This window comes from Pseudoliparis swirei, chromosome 14 (assembly GCF_029220125.1).
Source record: "Pseudoliparis swirei isolate HS2019 ecotype Mariana Trench chromosome 14, NWPU_hadal_v1, whole genome shotgun sequence".
Lineage (NCBI taxonomy): Eukaryota > Metazoa > Chordata > Actinopteri > Perciformes > Liparidae > Pseudoliparis > Pseudoliparis swirei.
In genome coordinates this window covers 8,595,782-8,617,566 of record NC_079401.1, presented here as the reverse complement: position 1 = coordinate 8,617,566, position 21,785 = coordinate 8,595,782, and the positions used below count along the sequence as shown (strand labels likewise).

The window sequence follows — 21,785 nt, the reverse complement described above, 5'->3', positions numbered from 1 at the left end:
CTGTATTAAAAAAGAATATATAATCATTTGTGTTCAATGTGTGTTATAATTCAAATGACTTGATTTTGGTACCAGATTTTGTTTATTTGTCTTTAAATATATTGATTTAAATGTAGAGTATTTAAAGTGGCACAGGACTCATTTCCACTGCCAACAACAAGGAAATAAAAGAGTGAAACCAACACAATAAAAGGCTAAATAACTGCACACATATTTAACAGTGATAGAACCAGACCGATACGGCCTCAGATGTGTGTGTGTGTGTGTGTGACACAGACAGACAGGTAGCGCTTCTTCCTGCTATCAGTCCTGTTATTTCAGTCCTTTCTCCCTTTTCTCTCCTTCACTCTCTTCTCTCCTTCCTCTCCTTCACTCTCTTTCCTCTTCCTCTTTTCTCTCACCGTGACCAGAAGAAGTTCTTCTGCACTGGTGCCCCTCCATCCATCCTTTCAAGCAGAAAACCTGCATACACACACACACACACAGACAGACACTCCTCCTACTCACACACACACACCTACGTCCCACCCCCACCACATGCATACACACTCACCACCGGCCACACCAGCGGAGGCCTTAGGGCTCAGCCATCTGCCGCCCACCCAGCCCATCTCCCCCCCCCCCACGCCCCCACCCCCCTCTGTCGTGCCCACCTTCCCAACATATGCAGCCCTTGCCCTGGGTGAGGTGGCAGGGGCACTGGCCCCGGCCCCGGCCAAGAGTTAGGGGTGAAGGAGCACATATGCAGCCCAGACGGCGGAGGGTGGAGGGTGGAGGGTGGGGAGGCGAATTCGGGGATTAGATGGCGCTCTCTCCTTGAATCCCTCCATCCATTTCCCGCTCCGTCTCACCCATATGGCCGCTTTCTTGCATGTTCAACACCAGCTCTGCGGCCACCAAGGTCGCACCCTGCGAAGGGCTAGTGAGGCCTCCAGCGAGGCAATTGAGGACGGAGCGAGGTGAGGGGGGGGGGGGGGGGGGGGCATGAGGGGGGTTTGGCATTGTCACTGAGACACCTCCTTTTAGTAATTTTTTTCCCTCCGATCCTTCACTTCCTCTCTCTATCTCTTCCCTCTGTTAAATCTCGCCTCGGGGCATTCAGGCGCCACAGAAGGGGGAGGAAAAAAAAAACCCCAGAGAGCTGCATTTTCATCCTCCCGTCATCCTCTCGGTCCATCCACCCGACCCGGGTAAGACGTGTGTGCGTGTGCACGGCGTGACAGCGGGGGGGTGGGGGGGGGGGGTTGACGTTTTGTTTCAACGCTAACATTAATTACATTGACTATTCCAAAGTCGTCCATATTTCATGAGAGTTCTTTTGCACGTACGCACGCCGATGCAGCGCTCCCCTATTCTCTTTAGTCGTCCTGTGCCTCTTTACACGTTCTAGGAAAACCCAGCGCTTCTGTCAGGGGGGGGGGGGGGAATTGGGCCAGAAATACCTGGGAAAGTTCACAGAACAGCGGCGACAAAGTTTGTGTTTGGCGACGCTCGGATGCATCGCTGATAATGCAAATATGGAAAAAAAATCAATTTGGTATCAACATTAATCTGAAAAATAGAGACAATATTCGTGATGAAATTTCCCAAATGTCCTCAATATGTCAGTTGCTGTTGTTGTTGTTGTTGTTGCCTTTAAAGCCCACTGTTGGCTGCACAGGAAACAGAAACAATGTCCTCATTAAACTTTGGCCAAAAACAAGAGTGGTCAAAGACAACATCCACATGTGATGAGAATTCCCATAATCCCCATAAATCACAGGGAATAACTAACTAGTTATATCCTCATCACAAAACAAGTTTTCTCTCAACTCATCAAGTGTGTGAGTAAAACTTCTACTTATATTTCATAATAATATAATATACATTACAGCACAATCTCAACACACAAAGATATATTGAAAAATAAATAATAACACAATTTTACTTTTTTGGGGTTTCTGCAGATATTTGGCCAAAGTATCGGAGAAATACAAACGTTGGCTCTGGATCCAAAGTCACGGCATCGCCAGAGTTTGGACAATTGCCCCTGAAGGCAACACGAGTGTGAGGACCGATCACCATGGCGATCCCTCCAATGGCTTCATGTGAGTTCTCCACCACGGCTTCTGTCTGCTTCCTCTTTTATATCGTTCTTTAATCTGAGAGAAGAGTGTGTGCGGGAGATAATAAGTGTGTGTACTCGGGAGGGAATGTGTGTGTGTGAGGGATCAGTGATTAAATAAATAATGGTAACCTTTCCTGTAACCTTTCCTCCCTCCTCAACCAACCCCCGTCTGACCTTACAAGGCCCACGCACATTAAAGACTTCTCTCTTTTCCTTCATCTCCCCCCCCCCCCTCCCCCGTCCTTCTTTCTTCATCTCTTTTACATAACTCTATCATTCTCCGAGGCTCATGCTCATCCGCCAAGGCCATGTAACTCACGCGTTACATGTCAAAGGTCACACTCATCGTGTTGCTTTATAATAGAAAGTACTCCAGTGCCTATGAAGTCATCTCTTTTTTTAACAACCTGTCACTCGTTTTCTTCCTCCCTCATCACTGTGATGATCTTCCTTTAAACTATAACTCTCTTCCTCCGTTTCCCCCGCTTCCGTTTCACCAGTCAGACCCCCCCATCGGAACTCCTTCTTTTAGCATTAAGCTGTGTGTGTGTGTGCTTGTCAGTGTGTGTGTGTGTGTGTGTGATCTTTAAGATCTGCCGGTTCAAACGACTACTCACACCACGCCTTGCCACTGAACTCCCCAAGAGGTCGCTGAGACACCCGAGTGTGTGTGTGTGTGTGTGTGTGTGTGTGTGTGTGTGTGTCTATGCGCTGTGAGCTGACTCCCTGATCTGCTGCTCTAATACCCTGAGGACCTTTGGTTCCTTAACTATAGGAGGTCCTAAGCAACCAGCCCACACACACACACACACACACACACACACACACACATCTTTAGAGGATATCAAAGATTAGACATCAATCATTTTCACCTCTTGAAGTCTTGAGGAACGAGCACCTCGTGTGAAAGGTCAGCGCACGCCCGGAGAGCGCCGACGAAAAATCAATATGCAACGATGAAGGTGATGATGAGGATGAAGGGGCGAGGGTGAGGATGACGAGGGGTAAACAGAAGAAGAGTTGTGCTTGTTTTCGGAGAATGAATCGTACTCTGTTCATAACTTTTTAATAAACGCTCGCGACTCGTAGAAGTCGTTCAACTCGACATGAACTCATTTCCTCCCCGGCGGACGCGACCTGTCCGCCGCCGGTTTGAACTCCAGTGCAGTTTTTTTTCCCCGGTTGAACCGAACTTCACTCGGTAACCGATGGCGATAGGAGTCGGGGAGCGTTATCTGCGAGCGCTCTGGCGTCGGGACGCCTGTGATGTGGGACCAGCTCTCTTCAGGCCTCCTCGGCTGCGTGTGCACAGATAAGCTCTGGGATCTGGAGGAGGCAGAGACACAAGACACGATGAAATTGGAGCAAGAGAAAGGGCTTCGGTTTGAGTGTGTGTGTGTGTGTGTGTGTGTCTGATGTTCTTCTACGCCCGGGCCTACTTCAGCTCACCGTACTCCCCAAGCAGTGACCTGAGCACCACACAAACACACACACTCGTCCAAGCACTTGGAAAACTGGAACGAGGAGAAAGAAAGGGGATGGACGGGAAAGAAAGGGAAGCCGGTGGGCGATGGGGGAGAAAAAAGGATGGAGCGCAAAGAAAGGGAGGACGGGAGGAGAGCGGAGGCCCGGGCCGACAGGCAGCGTGGAACGCCACGAAACGGGAAAAAAAGAACTGACTGACGGACGGAGCCAAACGAAAGGAGGAGAAGTGTTGGATTGAGGGATGAGAGGGAAGAGGCGAGGCCACCTCTTCTCCTCCCTCTCCCCCCCCCCCCCTCGTCAGAACCGCCGCGCTTTCATTGGCACACAAAGACGGGACGAAGAAGGGGCTGGCAGAGGTGTGTGTGTGTGTGTGTAAAGTAGCATAAACCGCACTGAACACGTCATTTTTTAATGGCATCGACGGATATACTGTATTTAATGTGGATTTTAACTTTGTTCGTCCAATACTGAGCTCAACTCGTTCCCATGAGCCTCGGCTGCGAGCCGTAGCGCTAAATGAAGACGCCGCACATGGAAAACACCAGCATGTTAATACACCGCCGTCCTCACACGGCGTGGATATGGATATTAAAAAATAAATGATGTCCACATGAGCTCTGTTTTTACAAAATATCTCAGTCCTCACCAGAAATAAAAAAATATCTCCAAAGTATTTAAGAGCACGAGCTCCAGCATCATTTGGAGTTATTAACACATCAAATAGGAGCTCATTTTGTATTTATTCTTTCTTATTTTTAAATGTGAGCTCCTTCAACTCGATTCAATGAATCTCCGCTGTAACTAATGAGGTGAAGGCAGAAATAGAGATGTATATTTAGAAATATAGACGAATGAAACCCAAATCCTGCAGGCTTGGATCCCACTATCGTCTTTTCTGATGCACGTTGAGTATAATTGCCGTTGTATTTTAATAAGAGTGTATTAGCTAAACAATAAAAGACCTGCAGCACTTGACAACAACATGTGGCCGTGTTCCGTGTTCTCTAAGAACGTGGTTTAAAAACACAAAATACTTAATTGATCATTTTTCACTGGATGAGAGTCATTGTTTGTTGTATAATTTATGTGCAGATAATTTGCTGTCCTTTTAAAATAAAAAAATTATTGAGTTTAGCTGAGAATTTTTTTTAGAGAAAATTGGCTAAAAAGTCAAATTACTGGCCGACAGCTGCAGCACAAAGAGGTTTAACACCGGAGTGAAAATGTGTCCGCGGTAAAGACATTGGAGGGGTCTGCAATGCGACACACACAAACAATAAACAAGGAAGCAAACAAATTGACACATACAAGAATACACACACACACACGCACACACTGCAATCCACTATGTTGCAATTAGCTTGTTTTAGAGGAAACAAATAACAGTAATTTCAACAAAACAGCATCCATAACAATTCACCCCTGGAGGGGATCAGCTATTTGAGCACACAGGATACACTCATACATGGACACACACACACACACACAGACACACAGTCGGCTGAGTGCAAGCCGTCGTATTCAAATAGACACACAAGGATGCACATACATGCACACACACACACACACACAGTAGAAAGGGTCAGCTCAGTGTCTGAGTTATTATGCTACTTTGTTCTGCCTCAGTGGGAAGGCTGCACCCCGCACACACACACACACACACACACACACACACACAAAGAATGATTGTCACCTATCAACACTCAAGGTGCAAATATAAAAGGGTCAGTTTGTTAATGGATTGAAAGAGATGAATAAAAGATTTGAAAAAAAGAAAAGAGAAGAGAGAAAAAAAGCGACGGTGGGACGGATGGATGGCGTCTGGTCGCGCGTGCAGAAGTTTGGCGAGCAGAGCCTCCGCCCCGCCCTCTTTTTCCGACGACCCCTCCGTCCATCCCTTCCTTTCTGTCCCGGTGGACAACAATGGCGTGAAACATCTGCGGCTACCAGGTAATTACGGATGAGCCAGAAAACCAGCGGGCAGTGGCACGCCGACGAGCTCGCCCCCCCCCCCATCCCCATCCCCCGCAATTAGCCCATGTGCGTCCAGGGAGGGGAGGGGGATGAGGGACCTCAGAGGGACAATGACTCCGCCAGAACAAGTCTGTCTTTGAGCTATTTCATCCGCTCCTGTTCCACCGTGTCGGGTTTACGTATTTCTACTAAATACTCATGCGACTCATATCAGTATCGTTTGGGGATTTGGGATGAAACATTCATATTCATAGGCGTCCGTCGTGGTTTCTATTTGATTGCGCCGTCCGTGTGAAAAGCAGTAATCAATCAAGTTGTGCCAGTCACATTGAAGCTCCCAGTTTAGAGATTTCAAATCCCAGTTCACTGAGTGCTACACACTTTCCCGCGGGGGCAGCCGTCCACTGTGTCTTCATTACGCCTGTTTGATTGTGTGTGTGTGTGTGTGTGTGTGTCTTTGCAATTGTTTGCTTATGCACATGCACCCTCAGAGTGTGTGTGTGTGTGTGTGTGTGTGTGTGTGTGTGTGTGTGTGTGTGTGTGTGTGTTGCTGACTGCGGGTGCATTTTGTGATGTGTACTTTTTGTTGGTTCTCTTCCCGGTCCAGGAGTCCCCGTCAGGACCCCTAGGCGTCCCTGTGCCCGCCTGCCAAAAAAGTCTGCATCTCCTGGACCCCCTGGAGGCAGGGGACGGCCAAATGTCACTTGGACCCTCTACAGAGCGCGTGAGTGGAGGACAGGAAGAGGCGAGAGGGAGAGAAGGGGGGGAGGAAGAGGAGGAGGGGATGGGGATTTGGATTGCGATGGGGGTGCGAAAGTTAAAGAGGAGATACGACGGAGCGGCGAGAGGAGGAGACGGAATCACTTTAAAAGTTTGGTTCCTGCCGGGCGGCTCTGGCTTTGCACGTGAAGTTGTGAAGATGCCGAGAATTTGGATGCTCTCGGGAGCTCGAGCATTACAGAGAGACGGGTGCTTGGAACCACCGTCGGTTTGTAGGCGTTGACACACATGTGCAAACAAAGAACCCCGAGCGGGTGTTTTGGGGGGATGTAACACCTGTCTCTAGTTTAAAATGAATTGGCTCAACTGTACTGCAGCAAATCACTCAGCGGCATTTCTATTGAAGTCAGTGAAGCCCATAAAAACCCCAATGCAGATGTGTTTTACCTCTCTCTCTCTCTCTCTTTTTGCCCACAGCAGTCCCGCTGTGCATCTGAATGTGTCCCCCGCTCCTTGTCCTTGCATGGGGGGCGAGGGGGTGGGGGAGGGGGACAGGTGGAGGACAAGACCCCTGTATGATCAACTGTGGTCCTGAGGAAACACTCACACACGACTGAGGAGAGCTGTACGAAGGAACAGGAGTCTGATTCTGGGTCACTGTGCTGACACACACACACACACACGCACACACCTGTAACCTTCAGTGTCCCTGGAGAGTCGTGCCACGCGGGGGAACATATAGGGAATCGAACACACGCACATGAATGGAAACAACAGAGCGGCCTTCAAGCTCTCGTTCTCCGATTGATGCAACTTGAACATTTCATTTATGGGTCAAGTCCACAGGGAGAAAGACTCAAAAGATAAAATACATGATATATAAATATATATATCTATATAAATATAGATATATATATATAAATATATATATATAAATATATCTATATAAATATATATATATATAAATATATATATATATATATATATATACACAGAGGAAAAACCGAGGGTCATATTTATCTGAGCATTGTGCGTGTGCTCATCACATGGCGGGCAGATCGTCCCCACTGCCTATGTTTTGATGCTTTTTTGTTCAATTTATTCAAAGTAACTTGTGTTCCCATGATTGATGCGTGTGTGTGTGTGTGTGTGTGTGTGTGTGTGTGTGTGTCTCCGGCGCCGCATCAGAGAGGCAGGCGACTTAGCATGAGCAGGAAGACGCGCCGTGTAATTAAACGAGTTGTCATTCATTTACAAGCCGATGCTTCATTCAAACAGCACCTACACGGCAATTACAGACGAGAGATAGGTGTTTGTGTGTGTGTGTGTGTGTGTGTGTTTGTGTGTGTGTGCATCCACCTAGTTAATGGCTGTGTGGACGCGGCAGGCTAAATGTGTTCATCTGTAACATGTTATCCTGGTTCACCTCACTCAGCCACTGTCACACACCGCGAGTACTCAAACACACACATGAGCGGAGGGAGAGAGGGAGGGAGAGAGGGAGAGGGAGAGAGAAAACTCTGGAACTTTCACAAGAATTCTGGTGATTTTTTCAGTTTTTTAACCTTCTATTCCATTAATAATATTTGTACTTTATATTTCATGCATGTATTTTTTTTACCCTTCCTCCTAACTTAACTTCACGGTTTTAAAGGTGTGTAACGTCGTAGTCAAATTCAATTCCGGGGGATAAGTCCTCTGGTCCTCTGGTCTGTGACCAGTGACAGAAGCATGACTTGTACTCATATTTATATAATATTGTAATGGAATACTTCTGGGGAACTCAACATGAAGTTAGAGCTTTTATCTGCACACTGAAGTTAATTCCTGTGACAGATGAAGTATTTATCTGAAGCGTCCTAATGCTTTGTGTTGACTTGTAAAGGCCATCCTAAAAATACCATGCATAAGCAATACAGCTGCAAACACCGACAATTAGAGAAATAAGTGCATATCATCAGCTATTCAAGACTGTGACTGGAATAGCATCACCTCCATGACCTTAAAACACATTTCAATCCTCACTCACTGAACACGTATGTGGTGTATACTAATAAAGGCTTGAATTGTGTTGGAATTCTATTAATAAACGTTTTGAATATGTTTTATGTTTATGAAAACATAACATTTACAAAGTCTTGTCAGCATGATAATCAGCGTAATACTTCATTAATTAAGAAGAGGGAGAAGGGGATCATTATTGGATGTTCACTTATCTCCCCCTTGTGGATATTTACTGCAACTTCATCTCAGCCTCGCTTCAGAAAAATGTGCTATTCCAAATATTTTAGACATAAGAGCTGAGTCAGTTGTCTCCATGACAAGGAAACCAGCACCTAAGGAAAGTGTGTGATGGCGTGAGGCATTTAGGAGACTGTTTGTTGCAGCTAGTTTATTTATGTCCTACAAAAAAACATGGATGTATATTGAGAGGAAAAATAAGGGGATAGTAAACAATAAATAATTATAATAATAAATACAACTAAGGTCAGGACAACTATAACTACAAACAATAATAACAATACATTAGCATAATTGAGAAGAAAATAAAATGATATGGATGCAAAAAGAAACAATGAAACATAAAAAGGTGTCTTATGAACGAGGTGTAATTAAAATGTTTCATGCTTAAAATAAGGGAGGCCTCGGGAGAATTATAAACAAATCTCCTCGTGCTAATAATAATATTCAAGCGAAGTTGTAGGCTACTGCTTCCAAGCTATTCAACACGACGAGGGGCCCAGTTCCTATCCGTAGTGGAGCGACCGCAGTGAGCAACTTTCAACATTTTCTTTCGGAAAATTCACTTTTATTCTGTTCGACAAGTCAGTAATATTGTAGTTTTATCCCTGCGTTGAGTGACATTGAGTGATACTGTATTTTAGTCCGTAACGTAGAGTGGAATAATTACATTTTGGAGTCCGCGATGTGACCAAAACAGGAAGTGTTTGAGAGTTTACGGTCGCACTAACCGGTGTTACGGTTTAACAGGCGACCCAGTTAACTGGCGACTTCCTGTCGAGCTGTCCTTCGTGAATGCCGCTTGGTTTAATTTTTCAATGAAGTGTAAACCCCTCTCATATACATAATAATAATATACTATACATATTAAACAATACGAGGGCAGCTACGTGTTCTCTTCATATTTTCAACAGCTGTCTGTAGACACACCAACGGGCGCGTTGGTTCAAAGTCGCCAGTTAACACGGTCGCTTCTTAATCCGTAACACGGGCAACATCCGCATTCTCTCGGTTTCAACATGTGTGTGGCTCGTGAGGACGACGTGTGACGCTTTATTTTCAATGGTTGCTGGATTAAATCTTACCCAGATACAACAGATACGTTTTTTTTTCTGATTGGCTATTGTGTAGCCCATTTCTTTTTTTTGATTGGCTGATAAGTGGCACCTCACAGCAGAAATCCAGGGGAGCGCTTGATTCCTCCACGGTGAGGGCAGCGCGGCCAGCTCATGTTTACGCGCTGTGGCACATTAAAACATTAAATAGCCGAGAGTATTTTTCAGCGTGAGAAATACGATGTGTGGCGGGAGTGCGTGACTTAAGACCGAAATGCGTGAGTCTCACGCTCAATGCGTGACACTTGAGAGCCCTGCACTCTGTCGGCCAACTAGCTAGCCGGGGACAAGCTAACAGCAACCTAGTCACGAACCACGTAAATACCGGTCGGGGAGCCGTTTCTGCATGGTTCAGCACCACGTCACAGGGCCTGGTGTTTACCCTCCAGCCCCGTAACATGAAGGTATGGAGGAGCGGAAGCTAAAGAGAAAGAGTCCCAGGACCTCCACCAACACGGCGGCCCCGACCGGTGGCACTGGCCGGAAGAGCAACGCGCCCTCCCAGGGACGGCAGGTCGGCAACACGGGGACTCACTCCAGCCAAAGGAACAAAAATAAAAGGTAGCAATGTCAAACTAATATTAGTTTTATATGATCGTTTTAAGCTCCTGTGCTCACTTTCTGTTGTTTCGGTCTTTTACAGGGGAGTCAAACCCAGGCATCATCTGGGTTTGGGTGGGAGACTTCATCAGAACCAGGGCCAGACGGCACCCATCATCCAGCACTCCTTTCTGACCGATGTATCGGACGTACAGGAGATGGAGAACGGCCTGCTCAGCCTCCTCAACGACTTCCACTCAGGGAAACTACAAGCGTTTGGTAATGTTGGCTCTTAGAGTGGACTTTTCACCAGGAAACGTGTGTTTTTAAAGTAAAAGCAACCCTAAACCCTGTGCAATGTTATGTAAACGACTAATAAAGTGCCCCCCCCCTCTCATCAGGCAACGAGTGCTCCATCGGCCAGATGGAGCAGGTGAGAGAGATGCAGGAGAAGCTGGCACATTTGCACTTTGACCTCCACAGCGAGGTGGACGAAATGCCCGAGGACCAGAAGAAAGTAGCCTGCGACACCAACATGGACAAATTACTTCTGAACGTAAGACCCGGTAGCAAAGACGCCCACTGTTGCTCATTGTGCTGTTGCATGTACTTCATAAAGTAGTAATATGTGTGGTGCAACTGCGAGGACTTAGCTGCTTATTCGCCTCCTAAGTGTTAAACTCTGAAACAGTTTAGTTGGATGTCGAACGGGATCAAGGAGGCGCTGACGTGCGTCACAAAATCAAAATGTTCTTTCTCTCCACAGCTTGAGGAGCTGAGTTCATCAATGTATCCTTTTTTGTTGTTGTATTTAACAAACACCATCTTTAAGCATCACATTAGCCATTAATTGCCTTCTATACTCACTTATTTCTAAAAAGAAAGTCAGACTTTTGGCTGTTTTTTTCCTTCACCCCGCTTCTCCAGTCAGAAACTGAATCTGGCCGACTCCCAGGAGACCCCGAGGACTGCCAGCATGTGATTCATCTCTCCTGCACCCCGTCTGAGCCAGACCCGCCTCACCTAGAGGGGCTGATGAGGCGAGCTCAAAGGCACTATTTCTCCTTCAAGTATTGTGGCCGTTCACCAGCGTTTCCACGTCTGGATTTACTGTAAGATGTCACAACAGGGATGCACCCACAGCCGTATTCTTCACTGCCGAGAAAATACCGAACAGCGGGATGACGGGGATGAACCTCCGGAGACGGGATTGAATTTCTACTGATGAATCGGATGCAGTGTTTTCCTCTTTTCTCTCAACGTTTGCGTCGGTCCATCCGCGTGGTCGGTTCACTCGTCTCCAAACGGTGTAGATTTGCAATACACTGCTACCCGAAGCAGCTGATTAATTATAAGTGATTTTAATTCTCAGATACCTAAACTCTCTGTTGCACTTTGTCTTAATTGTTGTCACACAAACTAAAGACGTGGAGCTAAACATATCAAAGTATAGATGCATAAATTATCTTTATAACTGTTTTCCTACATATAGCTTTAAACCCAATCGTATATCTCATTTTAGAGACTTAAAATATAAGTTTCCTGATGACATTAATTATAGTTAAATCCACAAATAATATTTAAATGATAGAAACTGCACTGTTTGCTATGACTTGTTTCTACCTGTGTGCGGCCTTACATCAGCTCCAACACCTTGTTCAGTGTTAAATATATATTTAAACATATCCATAAAACATGCATAAAACACCCTGCACATCATCACTTTGACGCTGGAAGATACTGAATTATCCAAATGTCACAAACATGCCTTACATTAGTCATTTATTAATGTTTTGCCTTGTTGGATCTCACCTTTTTAAAATGACTTGCATAGAGCAAGCGTCTGTATTAATATAATATATGATCATTTGATGCTGCTTTGATTTACATCCTACTTTATCACTTCTTGTTTTAACCAGTATTGATGTGAGGTTATTTCTGATGTTTGGTGGTTGTATTTTTATTGACCTAATAATAAATGTTTTCTCCTGAGCTACTGCTTTTTTAAAGATTCAACATATTAAAACATAAATAACTAGAATGGGCACTCGGTAGAGCGCATACCTTCGCATATCACAAGATTGGGCATTGCATTATGAACATTTTGGCATGAGTTGCATGCCAATTAGATAAAAATTGACTGTGCTATGGTTAAAAGAAGTTTTTGACCTTTCCATGACCTTGACCTTTGACCCGATTGATCCCAAAATCTAATCAAATGGTCCCCGGATAATAACCAATCATCCCACCAAATTTCATGCGATTCGGTTTAAAACTTTTTTTGTTATGCGAGTAACACGCATACAAATAAATAAATACACGGCGATCAAAACATAACCTTCCGCATTTTCAATGCCAAGGTAATTATCAGGCATTTTCTTGAAAGCTACACCATTTAAGATATTGAGGTTGTAGTAGAACTCGTGGTTCAGGTTTTCTGTTCCTTTTTTTAGACGGTTATGACACATATTTGAATTAAGATAGATTTATGATTTAATGCTCGTGCACATCTTTTATCACCCTTAAAGGAACTCTCTGAGAAGGATGCACAACACAACGTAGCAGCCCGGTTGTTTCTCGTTACTTATTAATACCGTGCAGGCGGCTGCAGACTAAAGGAATGTGCACACGGCCTCCTGTTGATGCGTCTCTAAGGGGACTGCGCGCGAGCGGGCGGCGCGCGAGCAGCACTGCATCACAGCGTTCAGTGAAGAGAGCCGAATGGGACCAGAAACCGAGGCCGTGTTTTTGTCCCCCCTCTCCCGTTAAAGTGCGCGTGAGAGCAACATGGAGACGTCCCTGACGTCGACCCCTCACTCGGTGAACCGGTGGCAGCTCAGCGGGACCGGCTGTGACCGCGGCCTGCGGGCCGGGACCCGCTTCAGCACGTGGACCCCCCTGAACAACCGGGCCGGCAACCTGCAGGTCAGACCACCACCATCCCCTCCGGTGCACTTTTATTAAATCAGATTATTTATTTTTATGAATGACCACCAGATGGCAGCAATGACCACATTGTTGTACAGTGCAGTAAATATATGTAATATTCACTTTATCACTTAACGGCGAGGCTAGAATATGAAATACCACCATTCAGCTGGCTAATTAGCCTGATTACAAACAGGTGCACACACAGACGAAAAGCCCTCCGTCCTCCCCCCTCCTTTATGCTTCCGGTCACACACGCAACAAAAGATAAATACCCTTTGTTTTTATCATTTAATTGCATTTTGTGTGCAGAGGTTTTAGGCCCCTCAGGCTTAATAATGTTTTTGTTTTATTTTGTCCCGAGCAAGATATATAAAATATTCATGCAAACAAAGACAGAGAACACTGTATCCATATATTTGTATGGAAGTTGAGTGTTGAGACATTTCCTTGCTTCCGTCCTTCCTTCCTTCCTTGTATACCATGACTGGTCATGTAACCAGTGACTTGTTTGCCAATATGATGCAGCACGCCCCAAATAAATGAATACATATTAGAGCTATACCATTTCATGTAAGTGGACGGTATTAAGGGTTCCACGCAGAGTGAGGGTGTTTCTCTTGTTTGATTAACAAACAACTTTTTAAAGTAAGTCTTATGCAACGACGTGCACCTTCCACGCGTCACCGGCTGTATGACATTTCTTGGCGTCCTTTTTCCCGTTTTCCTCCCAGTTATTTGAGGAGAGGACGACCCTCGTGCTGCACTGGTTTGACCTGTGGACCGACGGGCAGAGGAAACACCTGCTGCGCTCTCTGCTCACGCGCTGCAGCAAGCCACAGCTCAAGTAGGCTTTCCTCTCCCCCTTTGCTGTGTGTTTGTCTCGGGACACCGAGGTTATTGCAATACTTGTTTTTCTTCTTCTTCAGGTACTGCAAGGATTTGCTCGTCGAGGCGGTTCCTGTGACGCGAGTGGACTTCACGTCGGTGCTGCCGCGCTTCCTGTCCCTGTATGTGATGTCGTTCCTGTCCCCTCTGGACCTCTCCGCCGCTGCCCGAGTCAGCTGGCACTGGAGGGTCCTTGCCGAGCAGGTCAGAGGCGAGATGTCTGATGCCGACTGCGGTTTCCAGGCTTGCATTTGCATTGAGACTTACCCCCCCCCCCCATCCCTCCCTACCCCAGGACTGCCTCTGGGCCGGCCGCTGCATCTCGAGAGGCTGGTTCCTTCCCTACACTCCCGCGGAGAAGGAGTCCGGAGCGTGGAAGAACCACTACGTGTCCTGCGTCGCCACGCTGGACCGGCTCACCCCCAGGGAGGCGGCCGAGCGGTACGGGACCCTCAACCAGCGAAGCGTGGGGGAGGCGGAGGAGGAGGAGGAGAGGAGGAAGGAGAGGAGGATCAGACAGATGCTCAGAGACAAACTCCAGGAGGAGAAGAGTGAGTCGGAAGAAAAAAGAAAGGCGTCACAAGCAACCTTTTGACTCCTGTCCCGACCTTCTAAGCAGAAATGTGTTCCAGTTCTTAGAGCCATGTGCTTCCGTCGGTGATGTTTTGCAGAACACGCTCTGAGAACCAGGAAAGCCTGGGGCAGCTCCACAAAGCCACGAGGAGCCAGAGGTGGAGGGACTCAGACGGGGAGGCCCGGCTCTGGAATAACATCCAGCTCTTGGCCCTCTCTCTCCTGGCCTCCCAGGACCGCCGGGTCTCCCAGCGTCTGCCTCAGCCTAGACAGGGGACCGCCCACGACTGCAGCCCGGAGCCTGGAGGGAGTCCAGGCCTCCAGGTGAACACATTCACTAATCAGCGTTTTTAATGACGCGATACATTTCATACTATAATGCAACCCAACGTGACAGCTGTTTGATGAATCCTGTCTTTGGAATATTAAACGTGGTCCCATTGAGACCATTTGTTATTTTTGTATTAACCTCCATCTTCTCTTTCCGGGAAAGACCGAGCAAAGCCAGAGGAGCGCTGTCCTCCTTCACCAGCAGATCTCCGCTGGTCTCCGTGACCCCTCCTGCCCTCTTACTGCTGATCTCCAGCAGAATTCCTGCCTATGAAGTAAAAAAACAAATCCAGAAATAGTCTACAATCAGCATCTAGCGGCGACGGAGAGTGTGAAAGAGAAAGGCACATTGTGAAGGTTACCGTCTCCTATTTCTCCCCGTCTGCTCTTTTTTCTTCCTCCCTCCTGCTCCACCCAGCTGGTGCTGAGTGGCGTGAAGGATGGAGTGGTTGTGGTTCTGTACGACCACAGGGGGACTCTCTCGGCTCTGTTAACCCAGGTGGCGAGGACTATGTCTGGGCAGAGAGCTCAGAGGCTGGGCCTGCTCGCTCCAGGAGGGACGGAGGAAATCCATCTGCTGCGTGGTGAGAATTAATAATCCTGTTGCATCGTGATGTGTGGAAACACGGACCGGGCTCAGCTCCGGTCCGAGTTCAGCCTCCCGTGCTCCAGGGTTATCTCTCAGGATGCCGTGAAGCACATCTGCGAAAAATATTTCATGGCTTATTTTATGATGATAGTACTGCCTTTTTTCTTTTCTTTTCTTTCCAGTAAGTCTGCAGCTTCCCTGCTCCCTTTGACCAGGACTAATCACCATCAATCTTACATTACTGGTTTTTCATTTCTTACATAACTTTGTGGCACAGTGATGAATGTACTTGTACAGTTATCCTTTTTGCCTGTGATGTCGCCATTCTGGATCATATTTAACCAAAACATCTGTATATTTTTAGTGTTTTCTTCATGGTACGACGACACTGATGGCAAAGTACGTTGCATAACTGAAAACTGTCAACGTAACTCTTTTAACAAACCGCTCTTTTCCGTCCGCAAATCCCGATTCCACTTGACCCTTCAGGTTGTAGCCTGTCAGAGAGGACCCTGCTGACCCCCGACCACAGGGAATTCTGGGAAAAGATGTGTGGCTGGGTGGCACCGACTGTGGAAGGAGGAGGGATCGACATCTTCTGCCCGCTGGCTGCAGCTGGTAGACACAGATGTTGGGACACACACACACTAATCTGTACCCTCCGTCACTGTCTCACTAACCTGTCTCTCTTCCTCTATTCCTCAGCATCGGGACTCGCTCTCATGCAGACTCTCTCTACTCTGACGGGTCTGCAGGTTCTGGCGCCGATGGGTTTTGCCACCGGAAGTTTCCAGAACAGTGAGTCGCAATGCGCAACACTGAAGCGCCACCAAAAAGACACCTCAGCCAGCCGGCGCCTGATTTTGAATTTGACTTTATAGAAATTGTTATAATCGTCTTTTTTCACCCTCTTAGTCCTCGGCGAGTGGTCTGACGGCCGTGTGTGCACCGGACTCTCGGAGCAGCGAGCAGCCTCCCCGGCACTGCGCTTTGTGTGTGAGGACGCGCTGCTGGGCTGGTGCAGACAGGCCCAGTGGATGGAGGAGGCTCTGGGGCAGCTGAGGGGCAGCTGGGGGCCACAGCTCCACGGCGTCAGCCTCCAGGCCAGGGGCCGGGCGCTGGGTGGGTTTCAATGGCAGCTTTAAACGAATGCCTGCATACCCTGTGTGCTGTAAACCCCCTGAGGAATCCATTCATACGTTTAATATAGGTCATTTTCTGTGGGAGAAAATCCGCCTCGAGGAGCTTTGTGTGTCCAAAGAACTGACCGAGGCTCTGACTGAGGGACTCAGTGCCCTCACTCGACAGGGAGAGGTGGGCGTGTTTCATACAACAAGAGCAACGAAGCCTCATGAACTGTGGATGAACAATGTTCTCTGTTTTCTGCATCTTCAGACCAGACCTCTGGAGTTTCTTGCTGTCTTCCTGACAAGATGGAGTGAAAAGAAGGAGGGAGGAGGAGAGAGTAGTGGAGAGGAAAGGGGGAGAAACAAAGGCCATGATTCCTCTTTGGCACCACTCGGCCTGATATCTGAGCAACCGCAGGTGTGTGTGTGTGTGTGTGTGCGCGTGTGATTGATGGTTGAAGGAGCACATTTCATCTCTTCCTCTTTGTCTTTAGATGCTGTTTGATTGGAGAGGAGCAGCTGCCAGAGAGCTCCACCACAGCGAGTGTCTTTATCTGGGGAGACTGGGCGCCGTGCTGAAGGTAGACTGTCCCAGTAAAAACAACCAACAGGACCTTTAGTGAGAGACCAACTGTTTCAGGTGTAATTCTAATCAGACTGATACATCTTCCTCTGAAACATGAAGTAATGCTGTCAAATGAAATCCAGAACTGGACCCTTTCAGCAAACTACGAGGAAGCTTATAAAATATATTTTTAAACTAGTTGTTGCTGATGGTTCTACAGCTGCGTGGCCTACCCTTCCCTTCCCCACGTTGTTATTAGAATCTCCTTTTGGAAAGCATTGAGATGTTTTCTTCGGAGCGAGCAAGTGTTGTTCGTCCATTCAGATGCAGAGATCTGTCGGTATTAGATGACCGGTGTATTTATCTGGTGCCTGGCCTTCCTGAAGGTCTACCAGGAGCCTCTTACGGCAGCTCTCAACTCCAACCGAGCCATCCTCAGCTACGCCGACATCCACCTCGTCCTCAGCCCTGTCACACAACTGCTGGAGCTCAACAGGTACACACACACACACACACATCTGTACGACGCTGTCTTGTTTGTCATGATATCTGTGCGTGGTGTTTGCTTCAGGGGCTTTCAGGCGGATTTACACGGCCGCCTGCAGCGGTGGGGTGCAGAGCAGTGTGTCGGGGACGTGCTCGTAGAGCTGTGCTCAAAGCTCAGAGTCTACACCAACTACCTCAACAACTACACCACCGCCCTGCGCACCGTCGACAAGGTACGGGCGGCCGGCGCACGGGCACACGCCAGGTGTCGAGTGCACGGCGGTCTGAGCACGCTTTGCTTCTCTCTGATCTCAGTGCAGGGAGACGAAGCCTCCGTTCCGGGCATTCCTGAAGAGGGCAGACAGAACTCTGGCCACACACATGCTGAGGTAATGACACCACGATCTTTATTTTGTTTACGAGGCAATTGCCATCCATCGTATTCATTCATGAATCTGTGGTGTGCTCCTGTGAAGCCTGCAGGAGCTGCTGCTGTGTCCGGTGTGGAGAATACAGGAGTACGTGACTCTGCTTCAGGCGTTGTCTTCACACACACACAGCGGCCACCCCGACCACACACACCTGTGCTCGGCCCTCGACACCCTGCTGGGGTTCAGAGAGTTCATACAGAAGGTACGACCGAGGCGTCGGCTAACGTCGGGCGGTCGATTCCGGAGTTTGGCGCATTCTCGGTGTCGTGAGCGCGTTTGCTTCTGTTTCAGTTGAAGCGAAACTCAGAGAGAGACGGGCGGATGGAGGAGACGCAGAAGATGATCCAAGGCTGTCCGGTAAAAACACAGCGCTCGGAAAACAACATCCAAAATGTACATGTTGAGGTATCGTTAAATAATATGGTGTGTGTGTGTGTGTGTGTGTGTGTGTGTGTGTGTAGAGCCTCAGTGAAGGAAACAGGCAGCTGATAATAACACAGGATGCTGCTTTGCTCATGAGCCCCGATGAAAAGATTCCTGAATCACTCAGGTGTGTATTTTCTTTTATTTGTATTCACTTATTTTTAAATATGAACCAACCTTGAGTACTTTGATTGCATGCCAAACTGATGTATTTTGCACCAAGGTTCTCACCTTGAGCGTAGTAATCAGCCTACATTTTATAATTTAGTGAGAAAGCTACATTTACTGAGAAAGTATGTTAAAAGGAATGCTCAATTTTAGAATTTCAAGACAATTATAAATAAAAATTAGAAATTTAAAGTGTAATTATTCCCTCAACTTGTATTTTACCACAGATTATAACTCGATTCCCTCTCTGTGTGTGTGTGTGTGTGCGTGATCAGGATCTACGAGCAGGTGTCCGACGCGGGCCTCTTCCTGTTCAACGACGCGCTGGTGTTGACGCGGCGCAGCGTGCAGCACACGCCGTTCTCGCTGGCCCACCGGAGCACGCACACCTTCCTGGCCTCCGTGGCCCTCGGCAGCCTGGCTGTCAGGGAGATCAGGCACACGCGCTGTGAGCCGGAACCTTCTAAAGGAAACGATGCTGCCACAGCTTTCATTATGTTCCGTGTATGGCGATTAAATGATTTTTTCGATAATGTCTTTCTCTGTAGACGTGCGTCACGCTTTTGTCCTGGAGGGTCCGCGTCGCTCTTGGGTCTGCGCCACGGAGAGAGGCGAGGAGAGAGAGCACTTCCTGTGCGTGCTGCGTTCAGCCATGAGCGCCGCTCTGACGGGACGCCCGTGACGAGGAGGCGTGGCCTTTTTAATATGGTACGTTTTTAAACGGCGTTTACCTTTCCGCCCCACGCATGACGTAAACACGCAGCCGCGTGTCAGCGTCTCACTTCCTCCTTAAAGTGTTCGGACTGGACTTTGCCCTTTGTGTTGTCTTTTGTGTTAAACTCTCTACACACCTGCTGTACACTGAGCATATTGTGTCATCACATCATTATCATGCATTACACCAGCAACATTAGCAATCAATCATTTAAATGTCTTATTTTAGTAAATATTATCAACCGTCATGGTACCCTGTCATATTAATGTGTAATGTTTCTTATTGTATCCACTTGTGTTTCAAAATGACTCAAATACCAAGTTTTCAGTGTTAATATAAACCTTTTTCAAATTGATTTTGTTTCTGTTCATAATTGCCTATAATTAGCAGATCAGAGACATTTCTTTTATTTCAGGTATAAAAAAGTCTTTATTGATAACCAAAAATAACGCTGATGTCACTTTTCAGATATGACCACGATCAAGTAGCTGCAGTACTACACACCACTTATACACTTATGTACAATATTGCCACTTATTCAAAATAAACATCCCTGTTTTCCAGCCGATGGATGAGATGAATGTGCCATTATCAGTAACCCTCAACAGATGCAGTACTTGCATAACATATAACATACTTAGTATTATCAGTTTAATTTGTATTGATCACAATGACATGTTCACTCCAATCTGGACACTGGAGCTACTTTCTAAAATGTAATACAGCGTGAGCACATTGACACAAAACACTGTTATATGAGGAATAGGTTATACTCTTAAAAAGTTTTAATTGCACTTTGATTGTTTACTATTTAATGTGTTATATAATTTATAAATCAGTTTAATATCCAAAGTGACCTTCAGGATGATCTGAAAATGTATCATAGTTCGCGGTTCACGAGATTTGGTTTGTTGTTGTTGTTGTTGTTGGTGTGTGCGTGCTGCTCCTTCCCGGCGGCTGACTCTTGCTCTGCACCCCGGGGTTTGCCACCGTGCTGTTTTTCCCTTTCTGGGAGCCGTAGCCCTTCGGTTTGGGGATCCTCGTCGGCCCCGGTCTCCGGAGTGCTTCTGGAGGTATCTGTGGAGGAACAGAGTCGAGGTGGAAAAGCGAAAAGTGAGTTAAAGCAAAGGCAAATAGGAGGCAGTGGGGTACACAGCAGGAGGCATGTTGACTCCACGAGTTGAATAGGTTCCAGGAGCCGCGCGACGATCTGATGCAATACCGACAATGACCACTAGATGATGACAAACGCTATTCTTTGGTCAGTAGATGACCGCAGTGCCAAACGGTTCCTGCTGCACTTTGGACTAAAAGCTCATACAGATGTGGACTAATGTTCCCAATGCAAATGGATTCCACTTTTTTAAATGCATCGCATCCTTTCAACAATGTTACATATTCAGTAATATGTGGTAAACATGGAGAGCTAAAATATTCCTGTACATCATTTAGTGTCCTATAAGTGTGCTTTTAACGCCTTTTACAGGCAATGCAACAAATACTCCTTTAATCAATTAAATTAATTAAAGAGGGTATTTCATTTCTATTCTCTTGCATTTTATGGACAAACAAATTGACAATTAACCGAGAAAATGAATTGATCATAAAATATTGTTGGAAATGATTTTGTTTTAAATATTTACCCCCTGCAGTGAATGAAAATCTAAGAGATTGTTGTCTAATATTTGAGTCTCAGAATCAACAACGGTGCGTTTGTTGCTCAGCACACAGTGTTTGTCTTCCGCGGCCCAATCAGCGAACAAGGAGAGGAAAAACATGGTGGGAAACGTCCCATTTCTCAGACTCTCTGACAACGCTCCGCTTTCTGTGCAATCCCGTTTGAATCAGCGTGTTTACGTGTGCTGCAGGCTGCCAGCAGACGGAGGCACAGCACCGGCCCCCCTGTGCAGAGGAGACGGCTTCCTGTTTACTGCGATAAGATGTTTCCACTATCACCAGTAAGCTTGGCACACTGCGCCCAGTGCACTCCTCATTTAATGCAGCTCCCGCAAAATAATACATATTATTGATGTGTCTCGACTTTTAAATTAGCTTTAAAAATCATACATTTAATCATTTCAAGAACACGGGTCAGACGTGTGAGTCTCTCTCCTCCTTTTCGAGCTAACGGCTTGCTACTGGTCCCTCTATGGCAACACTCGGGAGGCAATTATTTTCTTTAAAGTTATCAAGGGGTCAAATTGGACCGTATCATTTTCAATCACAACGGGGGCCCCGCTTGGTTCGTCCTTTTCCTCAGCAGTAATTGCATGACCCACCTCCCCAGGTAATCCACACTGCGGCGTTTTAAATATCCGAATGTGCGACTGACACTTAAAAACAAGCATTCAGAGACTGAAACTGAAGCTCCTCAGCATCC

At 46.9% G+C, this 21,785-nt stretch overlaps 3 protein-coding genes and 1 long non-coding RNA gene across 8 annotated transcripts in view; 3 read left to right on the top strand and 1 right to left on the bottom strand.

Annotated features, from left to right (window-relative positions):
- The first annotated feature begins 273 nt into the window (after positions 1 to 273).
- On the top strand, positions 274 to 8,389 carry LOC130204686 (uncharacterized). Its single transcript, XR_008833756.1, has 3 exons — positions 274 to 2,087; positions 6,174 to 6,290; positions 6,764 to 8,389. It is a non-coding gene; the product is annotated as an uncharacterized LOC130204686 (long non-coding RNA).
- Positions 8,390 to 8,895: 506 nt separating this feature from the next.
- ccdc28a (coiled-coil domain containing 28A) lies at positions 8,896 to 12,174 on the top strand. The gene is made up of 5 exons (XM_056431588.1): positions 8,896 to 10,203; positions 10,286 to 10,461; positions 10,584 to 10,738; positions 10,949 to 10,971; positions 11,110 to 12,174. The coding sequence occupies exons 1-5, from the start codon at positions 10,049 to 10,051 to the stop codon at positions 11,162 to 11,164; spliced, it is 564 nt and encodes a 187-aa protein (XP_056287563.1). The 5' UTR covers positions 8,896 to 10,048; the 3' UTR covers positions 11,165 to 12,174.
- A 678-nt stretch (positions 12,175 to 12,852) lies between these two features.
- On the top strand, positions 12,853 to 19,760 carry LOC130204678 (epithelial cell-transforming sequence 2 oncogene-like). 4 transcript variants are annotated; one of them, XM_056431582.1, is made up of 21 exons: positions 12,854 to 13,107; positions 13,845 to 13,957; positions 14,040 to 14,202; positions 14,294 to 14,549; positions 14,670 to 14,895; positions 15,065 to 15,176; positions 15,320 to 15,485; positions 15,980 to 16,120; positions 16,196 to 16,288; positions 16,406 to 16,612; positions 16,701 to 16,804; positions 16,886 to 17,035; positions 17,112 to 17,198; positions 17,569 to 17,678; positions 17,754 to 17,901; positions 17,984 to 18,057; positions 18,145 to 18,301; positions 18,391 to 18,456; positions 18,561 to 18,649; positions 18,966 to 19,138; positions 19,239 to 19,760. In XM_056431582.1, the coding sequence occupies exons 1-21, from the start codon at positions 12,970 to 12,972 to the stop codon at positions 19,370 to 19,372; spliced, it is 2,907 nt and encodes a 968-aa protein (XP_056287557.1). In that variant the 5' UTR covers positions 12,854 to 12,969; the 3' UTR covers positions 19,373 to 19,760. The 4 variants fall into 4 exon arrangements, with proteins under 4 accessions (XP_056287555.1, XP_056287557.1, XP_056287556.1 ...); XM_056431583.1 differs by having other exon boundaries at positions 12,855 to 13,107; positions 15,980 to 16,108; XM_056431580.1 differs by having other exon boundaries at positions 12,853 to 13,107; positions 17,569 to 17,901.
- A 282-nt stretch (positions 19,761 to 20,042) lies between these two features.
- Positions 20,043 to 21,785, bottom strand: part of filip1l (filamin A interacting protein 1-like) — a 78,834-nt gene continuing 77,091 nt past the window's right edge. For both annotated transcript variants that reach the window (XM_056431573.1, XM_056431572.1), the window contains exon 6: positions 20,043 to 20,482. In XM_056431573.1, the coding sequence (XP_056287548.1) occupies positions 20,300 to 20,482 (183 nt within the window). In that variant the 3' untranslated portion in view covers positions 20,043 to 20,299. The remainder of the gene's footprint in view (positions 20,483 to 21,785) is intronic.